The 15,223-nt window shown below is 51.1% G+C and overlaps 1 protein-coding gene across 1 annotated transcript in view; it reads right to left on the bottom strand.

The window, feature by feature from the left end:
* The window catches only part of Fbxw8 (F-box and WD repeat domain containing 8), a 99,371-nt gene that overhangs the window by 50,854 nt on the left and 33,294 nt on the right, over positions 1–15,223 (bottom strand). Inside the window, exon 5 of the mRNA XM_085681279.2 lies at positions 9,022–9,179. Within this exon, the coding sequence (XP_085537405.1) occupies positions 9,022–9,179 (158 nt within the window). The remainder of the gene's footprint in view (positions 1–9,021; positions 9,180–15,223) is intronic.

Genomic DNA, 15,223 nt, shown 5'->3' with positions numbered 1-15,223 from the left:
CATTCTGATCTCGTTTCATTCTTATCTATTAGTTTTAGCGTAAACTATTTTTTTCTCCTCATCTAGTTATTAGTCACCAATTAGTGACTTTCCACTCCCACCATCTTTCTATATTTATGAGCTGACGTTCCTGCTTAACAGATTTCCTCACTTTCCCTTTTCATTCCTCTGCCCTTGTCACAGCATGCTTGTGACAGATTGTGCCTATTCACTGGGTTATAATCTGCCACTGTCCTTGCTCACGTTTGATACTCGAGCTGGCCAGATCTGACTAATGGGACACTATCAAGCTAGCTAGCTCTGTGGTCTTTGTATGTGACACCTCATACTTCTCAAGGCTGTCCTTCCTGCCCGTGCTCCACAGTCAGCCATTTCTCCCACAGCTGGGCTCTGCTGGTGATGGCTAGTATCCTCAAGAGCAGGGCTCCAGACGTGGTAACTGCTGAGCCTTCTCCACCCATGACCACCCAACACCATTCTAGTTCCACCTTTGTTTCTGTGACCAAAAGCAACTTGGGAAGGGTTGGTTACCATTTTCAGCTTACAGTCCACTGTTAAGGCATGTGCTTGCAAGCAAGAACTGCTCGTGCCCAGCTAGCTTTTGTCATACAGCCCAGGATCTTCTGCCCTGGGCCAAGATCACTGAGGCCAAGACTCCAGGTTTACATTCCAGAGCTCCTAGATCCCCGAGAATCGTCCACAGCCCTAGGCATAAACAAGAGTGCATGACAAGGTCAACACAAGAGCCTGCAGAACTAACGAGAGCTCCTCAGATGGAGATTAAAGCTCTAGTCAACCTCAGGGTCAGAAGGTGGAGCTTTCTCCTTGAGACACCAGTAAACCTAAACGCACATGTTAAAGCTTTTAGTCAGAGTCCTGCCATGACTACTGCCTTGGCACCACGAGGCCTGAGCCGGTGTGAAGGGGTTGCCTACACACAGGAAGTCTGCTTTCTGGGCCACAGGAGAGATCCATGGTTAAAGATGCTAACTCCTCTGGAGACTGGTAGGGTCCCTGCCTCAAATCCCCGAAAAAGCCCAGCGAACAATGCTCAACAAACGGTTGCCGTCTTTCTGGTTTTGAATCGTCAAAATTACCAACTCCTGGGGAATTCAGGGAGATTATCAATCACCTGGCTGCAATAATCCTGAAACAGATGCAGGATAGTCCGCCGTCACTCGCCATCCGTCAGTCACGCTCAGCAGATGATGACACACAACACAAAGACAGTGGAAGAGCTTTGCACTACAGATGTCCCAGTTCCTCTCCTGCATTCGCGTGGTGGAGAAGGCCTTCAAAGCATCATCCCAATAACGTGTCTCGCCTACGTTAGGGAAAGCGACTGTCATGCTGAAGGAGCGGCTGTCCTATGGGTCCTCCTCCTGTGGGCTTTAACTAAGAAGCAGGAAGGATCAAGTTTCTGGAAGTCCAAGCTCATGGTCTCTCCCGAGAAACCTTTGCTCGGATGGGAATGACAGCATCTGACCCCTTGTCTTCAGTTTCTTCCCAAGACTCCTAGCAGTGCTTGCAGCCCCTAAAGCAAATGCCCCTCGCCCTACTGAGGCAGCATGCAGCAATCCAGCAGGATGGAAGGAGACTGTTTACGTCTCATTCTCGGCACCTCATCTGTAAGGAACTCACACAGGACCACCAATCTGAGCACTGAAGTTCTGACATAGACGGCTGCTCACCATTTCTAACCTGGGTTCCTCTGAGACTCAGAACAGCCCTCAGGATCACACCTTACTGATGCACATGTCTGCTGCTCTTGGGACTCACAGTGAAGATGAAGACAAAGAGAATGCTCTCTCCACCACTCAGGGATGCTACAGACTGAACACTAACACTGGTGTGTGCAAGCTTTCTGGCATCACTGCCATGTCACCTGCACAAAGTCGATCTAAGTGGACACTGAAAGGGAAGAGAAGGGCACAGGGAGGAGCGGGGCACTGGAAGTAGGAGGGGGGCAGTGGAAGTAGGAGGGGGGCAGTGGAAGGAGGAGGGAGCACTGCGGGAGGAGGGCACTGTGGGGAGGAAGAGGGCACTGGAAGGAGGAGGGGGCACAGGAAGGAGGAGGGGGCACAGGAAGGAGGAGGGAGCACAGGAAGGAGGAGGGGGCACAGGAAGAAGGAGGAGGGCACTAGAAGGAGGCGGGGGCACAGGAAGGAGGAGAAGCACAGGAAGGAGGAGGGGGCACAGGAAGGAGGAGGGGGCACAGGAAGGAGGAGGGGGAACAGGAAGGAGGAGGGGCACTGGAAGTAAGAGGAGGATACTGAAGGGAGAAGGAGGCCCTGGAAGGAGGACAGAGAGCTATGGTGGGACCTACAGAGACAACAGACATGGATTATGGAGCCAGTTGACAAGGGAATTTACCAAGGATGGTTTTATAAGTCAATCTGTCTTCAGCTTTAAGGGTTCTAAGCACATGCTGCCTCTTACATAGGGCACCCCCCATCCCACCCAACCCAGTAACATCCAATTAGCAATCTTGGAAAGAGATCACACATGGACTCAGCAGGGCAGACAGGCTACAGTGCAGACCTGTGAAGCTGTACATTGTCAGGCAGGAGCTTACTGCAAAGACAGTGCACATGACCCTCAAGTCCTCAGCTGGTGACATACAGCAGGACCACACACACAGGTGGCTGGATGAAAACAGAGCATCCCCCTTAGTGCGGCAGACCAGAGACACTGTGGACAACCTTGCTGTGGTCTATGCACACAATCAATAGCAGGATGGTTACAGGAAACTGCTTCAGGTACTACTCAGCTCCGTCCACAATGAGAAGCCAACATCCTTGAGAGGCAAGTACCAGCAGAACAGGAAAGCCCAAGGGTGCTCATTTACAGGATTTTTGTTGTTGTTGCTGCTGTTGTTTTAATCAAGAAACATTTTTATGTCTACCTTGAGTGATGCATTCAACAACAACAGTCCTGACAGGGCAGATGGTTCTCTCCTACCCTGAAGGGTCAATGAGCCTTATTGGTGAGAGGCTGAATTCAGCAGTTCTCAGAATTCGGGGCAAAAAGGAAGTGAAATGGATTTTCTTAAGTATTTCCTGAACTGTTCACTTCTGTGGGGAGACTGCCTCATCCCATGATCTGCTCTACGAACACTTAAAAAACTTTAAACACTAGAAAGGACACAGTAGGAGACCTGTGTGCTGCCATACTGGGGGTAAGCATGAGATGCCAGAAGACTGCGCACCACCATCCTAGGCAGATGCCCCTTTACAGCTCAAGGTCGCTGAGGGAGAGGCACAGAATGTGGCGGAATCAGTGTCACTGCTTCTGGGGACAGTGGAGTCCTGGTGGGCAGCACCGTCACCTGCTCACTGAAGTCAATGTCTGGGCTGACTTTAGATATGGATTGTGATTTACTAACAGTTCTCCAATACCAACTCACTTCAAACCATGGGTCACCATTACACTAGGAAATAAAGGACAGATTCATCAACCCAGTCCACCATAGTGAGTCCCTTACAGCCTCTGCTGAGGGAACAGCCTGCCTCGGGCACACATGACAAGCATGGTGCCCAGTTCTTCTCCCTGAGAAGCAAAAAAAGCCTTCAAAGCAACAGTTTGATTCAACAGCTCAACACATTACAGTTCCCACAGCTTGTCTATTGAACAAAATGGAATGCCCTGGGATGTGCTGAGTACCTGTCAATTAAAGTTCGACGTCTCCAAGGCCAGTCTGGTCTACCCAGCGAGCTTCAGGGCAGCCAGGACCACACAGAGAGATTGTGACTCAAAAAGCCAGAGTTCTGTGTCTTAAATACTTCCAAACCATCTCAGTTCTGAACTCTGCACTTAAAACTAGATAACACTTAGAGAGTGTGTGCGTACATGTGGCCTTGGTTCTCTTTCAAGCACATGGTTCTGGGAAGAACTAAGGGCATCATGCGTGATAGCAAACACCTTTACCTACTGAGCCAACCCACTAGTCACTACGCACTTGTCTGCTAATTCTCTCCTGAACATCATAAAACCGTGAGCATTCCCACTGTTATGGAAATGCTGTCAATGTCTGGCGGTTTTCATGTTCTGTCCGAAAGGAGCTTCAATTCTGTTCTTTGTTCCTAAGCCTCGGGGCAGTTGGGACAGCAGGCAAGAGCTCGTTATTCAGACTTTAAGAGAAAAGTTCTCCACAATTCACAGGCAGAGTGGGCGGGCAGCTCATAGCTCACACAAACCTCAGGATCATGGTGCTCCATTTCTAAATCACCAACCCTGGCCAGAAGGAAGGAGTCAACCACATAGTGTACTCGGGCACCACTGCCAACAGTCAGCATACACGGGCACAATTCTCGGATAACTCTAGTTTTTAAACGTAAACCTAGAGAACGGACCTTAGGAGCACCCAGTCTCCAGAGCTGCCTAAGTAAACTGTGGTCTTTTACAGTTATGGAGGAGCTTACAGACACTCCTGCCCACCACTGACCCGTTGGTAAACGAGAAATGTTTCACCAGGATCCAGAGGGACAACGAGGCCTGCATGCGTGTGACAAGTGCATGAGGCGCGGCAGGAATAAACGAGCCCACTCACTCTGCCTGGTGGTACCAGAGAGAAAGCTGCCCTCACCCATCGAAGTCTTGAGTGCTGACGCCCCAGGTCTTGCCTCCTTTTTCCCCCTCAGGGAGACAGACAGGAACTCTTTCTCACAGAACGAGTGTCTAATCTCACTTCTCACCACGAGTAGGTTTTGAGGGAAACTCGAGTGGGGCATGGGTCCCAGCGCACTGCCATCCCCTAATGTCATGGCTTGAGGCCAAAGGCAGGCATGCATGGAGCAGATGGCGTCCTGGCAAGGCCCCTGCTGTCCTTGCATTAGCAGCGTCTGCTCATTACTCAGAACCTTCGCTTGCTTTATCTAATGCTCCAGGAAAAGCATTTTGATTTGATTCATTTCAGGATGGTAACGTACAGGACAATTAGTGGTAAAATCAAACTGGAGGGGGCTGACAATTGGAAACAAGGCCCAAGAAATATGAGGCCAGTGGGGTGGAATTCGGCTCACAACTGTGGATCACCCGCCAAATCCCAGCTCCCCGGTGCATGCGCAGGTTCCTTAGGGCACAGCTCACAACTGTGGGTCACCCTGCCAAACCCCAGCTCCCAGTGCAGGTGCAGGTCTCTCAGGCGCAGCTCAGGAAAGGTGCTGAAGGGTGGTCTCCCCAGTTCCCTGCGGGGAGGCTCCTGCTATGGACATGGAGAGCATGGCAGCTTCAACAAGGGGTCTGGGTCTCACTTAGGCACAACGAGAGGGCTGGGGTTCATTAACTCCCCGAACTGCACACAGCAAACCCCACAAGGCCCTTTTCTAGTGTTTTTGACCAAGAAGCATCAACCACTGCTCTTGAAACGGGACAAGGGGTATGTGCACTTGATGTTTACATCTGTGAGCCCTAAATCAGCTCTGTCAATCTGCCACCCAAGTGAGGCTGAGGCCATGGCCACCTGGGATGGAGGAAAGGGCCAGAAGCTGCCATCCACCACGGAAATCTCGACCATCTGACGTGACTGGTAAATGAGGGGAAGCTTCTGCGGGAGGAAGGCTCTGCTTCTCTTCACACGGAAGTGAACAAAGCCAAAGCTCTGAGGCCAATCCTGGACCCTGAAAGGACTGCAGTTGACCTCACAGTGAAGTGACTGCCTGCCAACATGACCTGAGACCCTAAAGCACAAGATGTAGCCAGACAGATCAACAGTGTCCCTGAACAGACCAAGCACAAATTGTTCCTACTCAAAAGCCCAGACCTGTGGGATGTGGCAGCCTGTCTTATGGTGCCAATGACTACCAATACTCAGGTCCCTACTTCCTACTGTGGCTAGGATTTAAACATGATATAACTACAAAGGAAAGAGAAGGACTACAAGCAGCAGGTGTGCGTAAGAAAAGGTTCAACTCTTCCCACCGGGAGAACTACAACCACAGTCATGTACCATTCCCTACCACATCCATCAATACCCCAAACTGAGAAGAGGCATAGCTCACATCCGCCAGGAGAGCAGAAGACAGCATGGCATCTGTGCTCACCTCCTACCTGGAGACCCTTCTTACATGTGAAAGGACATCTGTACAAAGCTTTTCACTACAATGCTGCTTGTGAGAGCAAATGCACACATACCTGCTTTGCAATGAGCTACGGGCATATACAAAAAGGAAAGCTACCTAGGTGTGAAAAATGAGGCTTTCGGGTATGGTACTACGGCAAAAAGCCAAGGAGGGGAGCTGGAGAGATTGCTCAGTGGTCAGAGGACTAGCTGCTTTTCCACAGACCCTGCACAAACATGGCAGCTCACAACTGTACGTAACTCCAGTGCTAGGGGATTCAATGTCCTCTTCTTGTTTTCACAGGCCCTACGTGCACGTGGTACACAGGTATATACATGTAGGAAAAACACCCATACACATAAAAGTTAGACAACAGCAAAAGACCAGCAACTGACAGAACACATCTAGGGACAATTCAGTAGTTATTTACGCAAACCCCAAGTACTGACGCCTCAGTCTAGCAACGGCCAGTGCTGCAGACTGGATTTTACAGATGCGTAAATTCAAGGTCACTGAGTTCAAAAAGAACAAGGGGTTCTGATGTCCAGCGATAAGGGCTCCACACATGTGGCATGGTACAGCATGGCACCACGGCACAACACTGAGAAGAGGAAGGAATAACACAGGTTGCCAACGTGCAGCATTAGTTTAAAAACAAGAAGACCCACTGAAGTGCACAAAGCTGGCTTAGGAAGATGAGAAGGCCTAGAAGAACACCTGGAGTGGTTCCTTTCACCTTTTTAATAGCTTTGTTGTTTGTCCTTTAACTATGAATTTGAGACAGGTCCTCAACATGTAGCCCCAGATGGCCTGGGGCTAAGTAGACCAGGCTGGTCTCAAACTTGGAATTCACTTGCCTCAGCCTCCCAAATACTGGTGGTAAAGATGTCCACTAATCCTGGATGAAGTAAGGTTCTTAAGCAAAATATTTGACGTATGTTTTGAAATTCCATGTTCAAGGGGCTGGAGACATGGCTCAGTGGTTAAGAGCATTGCCTGCTCTTCCAAAGGTTCTGAGTTCAATTCCCAGCAACCACATGGTGGCTCACAACTATCTGAAATGAGGCCTGGTGCCCTCTTCTGGACTGCAGAAAGAATACTGTATACATAATAAATAAACAAATAAATAAAAATAAATAAAAAAATCAAATTTCTTCTAAAAAAAAAAGAAAGAAATTCCATGTTCAAGTATTTACATGAAGAAAGTTGTCTATCATGCCTAGGGTGTTCCCTATTTATATGCAATGACAGTGACTGGGCCATAGACACTCTTGTCAGCAGCAAGGAGAGCTCAGCGGAGGAGCACTGCTTAGCATGCACCAGGCTCCCTGTGTCTACACGCACACTCATCTGTGTACGGTCGCTGTGCGTCTGTATGTCTGCCTGCATACCTAATTTGCACCACACTTTATTTTTCCTTCAAGCTCTATTTTCTAGCTCATCAGCTACGATGAGCTCGGTATTCACAGGAGTCTCTGTGTTTGCTGTCAGTAACACCACTCCAGCCTACAGTGGAGCTGGGAGACGACAGCAGCCGGACTTTCAACTTCACCCTCTAGTCTTCAGTTTCCCCAATGGTAGAAGAGTCTGCCATTCAAGAATGGCAAGTGCTGTTAGAGCTTTCCAAAGCCGCGAGTCCAGCTGGAGGCTAAGCAGCAAGCATGCTCAGTCTGCAGCTACACTGCCCACCTGGGATCAGCTCACCTGTGCTACACTGCCCACCTGGGATCAGCTCACCTGTGCTACACTGCCCACCTGGGATCAGCTCAGGCCGAGGCTATACTGCCCACCTGGGATCATCAACCACACATGGAAAAGCCATGTTAAGGCCACGGAAGCAGCATTCTGGTGCTACTGCTGCTGCTGCTACCATTCTGGGGAAGCTAGAGTTGAAACTAGGGCCTCATATATGGCAGGCAAGCACGATGCTGAGCTACACCCCAGTCTTAACTTTGCAAATGTCCATTTGTAGTGTCTAATAACATTAAACCAGAAGAATAAAGTACAAAGTTTTGCTCAATTTTTTAAATCCTTATATTTGCTCTTTTTAGCTCTGAATTTTTATCACTGAATATTAGACATTTATAAAACTCCCTAATGGCTACTGTAGCTCCACCCCTCTGTGCCAAATGACATCACACTGCCTGAAGATCTGCATGGCCATGGTATGAACACTGAGTCCCAGAAATGTGCTAAGATACAACTTCCAGGCCAGGGACCGGGGTGTAGCGGGGGAGGTATGTGGCTCTTGGAGCAGCAGACTTCAACACAATGGACATTACGACTGTGAGCAGTAGGCAGGCAGGCTGCCACGGCCAGAGCCGTGATCACTTCTATCAGCTAACAATGTCACATGTCCCATCATTTCCATAACAGTTCTATAAACCCACAGTTGCTCACACACACTCAGGATTCTCTCCAGGCTGGAGACAACACATCAAGGACCGCGCTTGGTGGGTGAGCGCCAGGTGAAGGCAGGCACTGATCGCCAGTTTTCTGCCCATCCATGTCAGATCACCCCTCTATCCTTATCTCTAGTCTTTTCAGCCTGAGCCGAGGATACAGGAAAAGGAGGCCAAGTATATTTAATATTTTAAACTAAACACACCATTTGCTTAAGATGGTCTGGCCAGCCTCATCATGTCTGGCACTGACATCCAGCTCCAGGGTTCCAGGATGAATTAAACACCAGTTTTAATGGGTACCATGTTCCAATGTCTACTAATAGACCAGGGTTATGGCTAGCTTCTTCATATAGAAGCAGAAGGCAGTGCATGAATGTACATGTGCTTGTGTTCCCAGAAGAGGCGGATGTGTGTAAATGTGTATATACCTATGCACAGGAGGCAGGGAGCACGTGAACGTGTATGCATGGAGGACATGGGAGCAGCTGCAGCTGCTGCAGTTGATGAGGCTTTCTCCTGCACAGGGAGGCGGAGGGCTGGGGTACTGGGGTACTCACCATCCTCATAAGCCGCAACTGCCAGCGAGCTGTTGATCCTCACAAAGGAGACATATGGCTGCATTCCAGGCTCCTCCTCTTCTGACTCAGATTCTAGGAAGGGGGCCACATAGTCCCAGGTGCGGGTGTCCCACACCCTCACGTCCCCTGACGTGTATCTGGAAGAGAAGAATATTCTTGGTTCCAGGGAAAATCTGGAGGGCACAGACAGCAGCACGTGGGCGGGCTGGGAGGCTCCGTTCCTGTAGCCGTCTGGATGGATGACTAGTGGGGAAGGAGTCAACTGACCACAGAAGGCTGTAGACACAGCACAACGGTGACAACTACCTTCAATCCCAGTACTGGGAGGCAGAGGCAGGCAGATCTCTGTGAGTTCAAAGTCAGCCTGTTCTACAGAGTGAGCTCCAGGATGACCAGAGCTACACCAGGAGACCCTGTCTCAAGAAGGAAGGGAGGGAGGAAGGGAGGAAGGAGCACTGAGGTGGTGCCCCCCCTCTCACCCTCATCCACAGGCTGTCACCTCCACTCCTTCCATGCTGGGAATCGAGGGAGAAGCATGGACACACGCTGGTGTCCCACCAACCGTGCCTGCAGACTGGAGCAGCAGGGACTGAAGACTAACAGCCCGCAGCTAAGCGCTCACACCTCCTCCAGGAGCAGAGGACTCCTGCGCAGGCACTGCTGCCTTCCTGTGAAAGGCGCCTGTCCTGCCCACTGAGAAAGCAGGGCACTAACTCTAGCCTGTGACTTTGGTCACTTCCTAGACGACCTACTCGGTCATGAAGTCCCAGGGTGATGGGGCAGCCAAATGATGCTATGCACTGCCTGTTACTGAGGGGTCCGCATTCCTCCTGCTGAATCCCTCCGTTGGGGAGGGCGGGGACTGAGGAGAAGCACCTGTGGGGGCCTCACAAGGAGCACAGGGATGCTAAGGAACAGTCTTCCCGAGGCCCCAATCACACAACATTGTAGAGTCAAAAAGCCTAGGACACAAGCACGTCTGAGGTGACTACAGAAGGCCAGTCTCAGGCCAGAGGCCCATGGTTATGTATTTACTGTGTGCATGTATGCTGGAGGAGGGGAACATGTGTGCCACAGCACATCTGAAAGTCAGAGGGAAACTTTGCCGAGCAGACTCTTGTTCTACCATCATGTGGTTCCAAAACTGGACGCGCAATGCCAGGCTTTTAGGACAGTGATTCACCCACAGAGCCATCTCAGCCCCAGGGTGAGATTTCTTAACACATTCACTGCGTGCTCTGATTCAGGACTCCTCAAGCACACACTGCAGCGCTCCCCAGCTATTAGTCTACATGTGCACACGAGCTCACTCTGCAGGACGGGGTGCAGGCAGAAATCTGCCAAGAGGAGCACATGGTAGGGGGCTCCCAACGCTGACTGCTGCTGCTCCGACAATCACTAACCTTCTACTGTCCATAACAGTGGCAGAACATGACCAAAGCTGTACACTGATGTGCCCTGAACAACACAGCCACAAACTCCAGGCTCTTCAGGAAGTGGTCTGGATGACCACTGTTGGTGAGGAACCCTACACAGAACTGCACCCAGCTCAGTACCCTCAGTCTGACTTGGGTTGTTCACTAGAATACAGCCAGTTTCAGCTACAGTCAGGAAGGCAAACATGGGAGCCTAGACTGTGAGTCCACTCTTGAGGCTCAACTCAACAAAAGGAACAACTCAGAAAAGCAAGAGGAAGAGAAAGGTGCATGAGAAGGAAATAAGCATGGGATGCTCCTGCTCCCGGCAGCCCTGGCTGGGCTTTCAGCACATCCATGATCTTCACACTGTGTTCCTCCAGGAGCTTGTGCAGGTCCCTCTGCCCTCACTCAGCACTGCTGTCCATGGCTGAAAATGCTTGTCTGCAGCAAACTTCATGCTGATGCTCCCTTGGGGTACAGCGGGAGGAGCAGGGAATAGAGAGAAGGCTGAGGGATCAGGGCTCCAGCTCACCGCCCTCTCCAGATAATTCTGACAAACAGCAATGAATACCACAAGGGAAACATGCTTCACTCTGAGCTACACAGCAGTGAGCGAGCGGTGTAAGACGTTACTGCTGTGTCCTCGCTGGGGACAAGCAGAGGGCATAGCGAAGTCACTGCGCTCACTCCACCTGCACAGCAAGACAAATGTGCTCCTCTGGAGGCTCTGGCTTCTCCACACACGGCTTCCCTCTCAGAGCTATCTCCACTCCCTCCAACACATACACACCAGGGCCTCCCACTCATTCCAGGGGCCATCCTAGACTCCTTGCCAGCCCCGCCTGCAGTCAGCCTGCCTTGCTGTCTCAGCAGCTGTGTGCTATCACCAGCTGGCCTCACCTCCTCACCTGGCCTGCATCTCTACCTCACACAAGCTAATGCTACCGAAAAGTGGTGTCTGGAAAGGGCAGGTCACCAGCAGTGCTCTCACAGGTGGCAGCAGCTGTCCTTGCTCCCAGCCAGCAGCCCCCAGTACTAACAGGAGGCTAGAACACCCAGAACACAGGCGGCTCTTCTCAGACTTTTGCTCTCCTTCCAAGCACACTAAACTGTAGCTCTAGGAGACAGCAGGCAAGCCCGGTTATTTGCATAAACAGGGAACTTTCCAAACAGCCACTTGAATTAACTCTGTTCTTCGAAGTCAAAGAAGCGTGCAAATCACAAGCATTTGCCCCTTTCACCGAGGAAGCAGATTTCCCATTTGAACAGGCGCTGTAGGACCCATGCACAGGCTCTGACAGTAAGGGAGAAAACAACACAGGTGCTGCTGCTGAAGCAGGCTGCAGGCATGCATTTTCACCAATGGATAACTAGGGCAGAGGGACCTGCAGGAACTCCTAAGTGTGGTCTAAAGCGTGCTTAACTCACAATGGCCAGGGCAAGGGAAGACAAGGGTATGGAAGTGGAAAAGGCTCCAGATGCTCCACTGCTGCCTAATGACAATTACACTCAGCCAATTAAGACACCACTATGACAGTCGCACTGTCAGGAAGCCTCTGAACCTTGGCGTTGATGGCTGTAATTAGTGTGCACAGTACAACTAAAACATTAGCTGATGGACGACATAGAAGAATGGAGGCAACCTCGTCACAGCAAGTGGGGATTCACCCGAGGTGCACATGGGCCAGGGACATGAAGAACCACTTGTTTTCCCAGTCATGCTATGCCTGGCAAGGTGGTGCTTACCTCTAAATGGGGGTGGTCAGAGACGGTAGCTGACCCCCATGGCAGGCGCCTCAGTACACCAGGGCAATTGCCAATTTAAAATGATTACCATTGAAGAGCTTCTGCTAATGGATGCTTCTGCCAGCAGAAGATTTATTCAGAGCAAAAGGCCACAAGAAAGGGGGATAGAGGAACTGGTCTTACCTTGCACGACCATTCATATCCCTCCCGTGCGACACTCTGCAGGGGAGGCTACATGTGCTCCCTGGTGCCAGCTCTTAGTCACTAGACATAAATGTGTTCTCAGCTCTTCCAAGCAACATGGACAAGTGTAGGAGGGTTTGCCGGAAGAGCAATGAGGCAGAGTTAAGTGATCGCTCCCTCAGCCTGCTGCTTAGCCCATCAGGCACTCCACACCCCAAAACAACAGCCTTCAACAGATACCACTCACAAGAACCAACCCCAGTTAAATGAAACACAAGGAATTTGTGGTTTGCATACTGTGCTCAGCTGGGCAGGACACAGCCTCCCCCCTCCCTGCCCCACCAAACACTCTCCATCAGTCTCACCACCCTATCTCATGGGAAGTCAGACACCAGCAACAGTGGGAACTGGAACACCTTCCATACCCAGTGTCATACCCTTGGCGAGCACATAACAAAGATCATCGAAATTTCTTCCGCCTTCACAGGACCCTGTTTCTGCCACTCTCAAATGAAGTCCCAACTCTATTCTGATCAGGCCTCAGCCCTGTGCCAAGGACTCTGCTGCTGTGCTCCCTCCCTCCAGCTAGGAAGACACACAAATGCTATAGTGGATTACTAATGACCAGTGCAGCCCAGGAGTACAGAGGGACACCCTCTCCCCACAATCGAGCACTCCTAAGTGCTGACAATCCTCTGGACCAGCTGGAGTGGGCTTCCCAGGAGGAACCTGGCCTGCTCCTGGGCCTGTCTGGAGTACTCTCCTTGGTGTCAGGTCCCTTTCTCCCCACTCCACTCCCCAGCATCTCCCACGCTGTCCACCAGCAGTTGGAGCCGTTGTTGGCCTGAGAACTGCTTCTGTGCACAGAGTGCTGGAAGCAGCTGACAGCGACCTGAATGCGGGATCTGCTGCCTTCAACCTGGATGGTTGAAGTGGCTGAAAGCCGGTGAGGTGCAGCACCCACACACAGAGGCTATTTAGAGACTTCTTCACTTGCTCCGTGCCTTCTGGAGTGATCAATAAAAGCTAGAGTATTTACTGTTTTGTACAGAACATGACTGCTGTACTGCACAATTAACAAAATGAACTCAGTCCCACAGTGCAGCCACTCTGTGGAAATGCAGGAGAGCAAACATCGAGGGGGGCGTAAGACGTAGCAATTGAAAACTAATGAACATCTTAATGGCCCTTGTGTGGTCTACACACTGCACACTTAGAACTGCTTTCCATACATCTTGGTTAATGACAATCAATAGAGTCAGAGTCGATGATGATTATGCAGAGTTATTGGAGCTGTGGCCCTTCCCATAATTCCCTGGAGAAGCAGAGATGGATAAATGCAGCCATGAGTTCATCAGTATTTATTAAGGACGTTCTGGAGCGCCTTCATTAAAGATGTAATGAATGCAAAGCTCTCCTCTGGTCGGGTATCAGCAGCTTACCTCAGACTTATTTACTAGAAGAAGCACACATGCCTCACAGCAGAAAATAAATAAATTTCAAAGTATTTTTAAAAAGCGGTCCCTGGTGGGTCATGACGGAGCCCCTTATGGGAAGCAGCCCAGAGCCATAAGCGGCCGCACAAAATCCATACGAGGCGAGGCTGAAAGGAAAACTGGCAGGAAAAGGAGGCTGGAAAGCACGTCCTGGTCAAGTGTGAGGACGGCGACAGAACGTAAGAGAACATCAGCCCAGGTCCTCACTCACAGACCCTGCCATCCGGGTCCGCACTCACAGACCCTGACGTCCAGGGTCCTCACTCACAGACCCTGCCATCCGGGTCCGCACTCACAGACCCTGCCATCCGGGTCCGCACTCACAGACCCTGCCATCCGGGTCCGCACTCACAGACCCTGTCATCCGGGTCCGCACTCACAGACCCTGACGTCCAGGGTCCGCACTCACAGACCCTGCCGTCCAGGGTCCTCACTCACAGACCCTGCCGTCCAGGGTCCGCACTCACAGACCCTGCCGTCCAGGGTCCGCACTCACAGACCCTGCCGTCCAGGGTCCGCACTCACAGACCCTGCCGTCCAGGGTCCGCACTCACAGACCCTGCCGTCCAGGGTCCGCACTCACAGACCCTGCCGTCCAGGGTCCGCACTCACAGACCCTGTCGGCCCAGACGGCCCCTGAGGAGCACACAGGGTTAGCTGCTCTTTCTCCCTTCTCAGCAGCAGAGTGCTGGCACACCTGAGAACTTCAGCGTGGAGGCAGATCTGCTGAGAAAGTGGAGGAAAGATGCTGGTGAGTCCTGGACAACTGTGTTTAAACAGCATTCCTACATGACTCTCACTGTAAATGACCAATGCCTGAGGCAGATGACACCAAGTGCTGATTCAAACCTAAAGAAGCTCCAAGTCCAAAGAACAAACACTGAGATCCTCGAGCCTGTGGACAGATGACAAGATAAACTGGCGCCAGGCCTGCCTGCAATGGAGACACGGCCAGGGCTCACCTGGCTGCGAGACAGCTGTGGTGTTTCTCAGCATCTGCTCCAGAGCACTTGCCTCTCTGAGGATGGAGAGAGAACAGGCCAGCCAAGCACTTTCAGGTAAAGAAAAGTTAACTTGAGCAGCACTAACTGATACAGTTTTCCCTCCAACCCCATCTACAGAGGGGAAACAGGGATGCACAGCTGTGGTTTTCCCCAGGAAAGGCAGGAACCATGCATGGTGACCATGGAAACCAGGGGAAACACCTGGGTAGACTGAAACATCCCTTAGCATGTAAAGGGGCGAATACTTTAAACATCTGAGAGATGCAGTCTTCTAGTCTGAGTAGAAAGTGAGCTAACTAATGGAAACGGGCCGCCACAGACATGTGATCCCAAG

The sequence above is a fragment of the Myodes glareolus genome, chromosome 2 (assembly GCF_982192425.1).
Source record: "Myodes glareolus chromosome 2, mMyoGla1.1, whole genome shotgun sequence".
NCBI classification, from domain to species: domain Eukaryota; kingdom Metazoa; phylum Chordata; class Mammalia; order Rodentia; family Cricetidae; genus Myodes; species Myodes glareolus.
The sequence above is the reverse complement of the archived record's forward strand: the minus strand, read 5'-3'. Positions and strand labels throughout refer to the sequence as shown.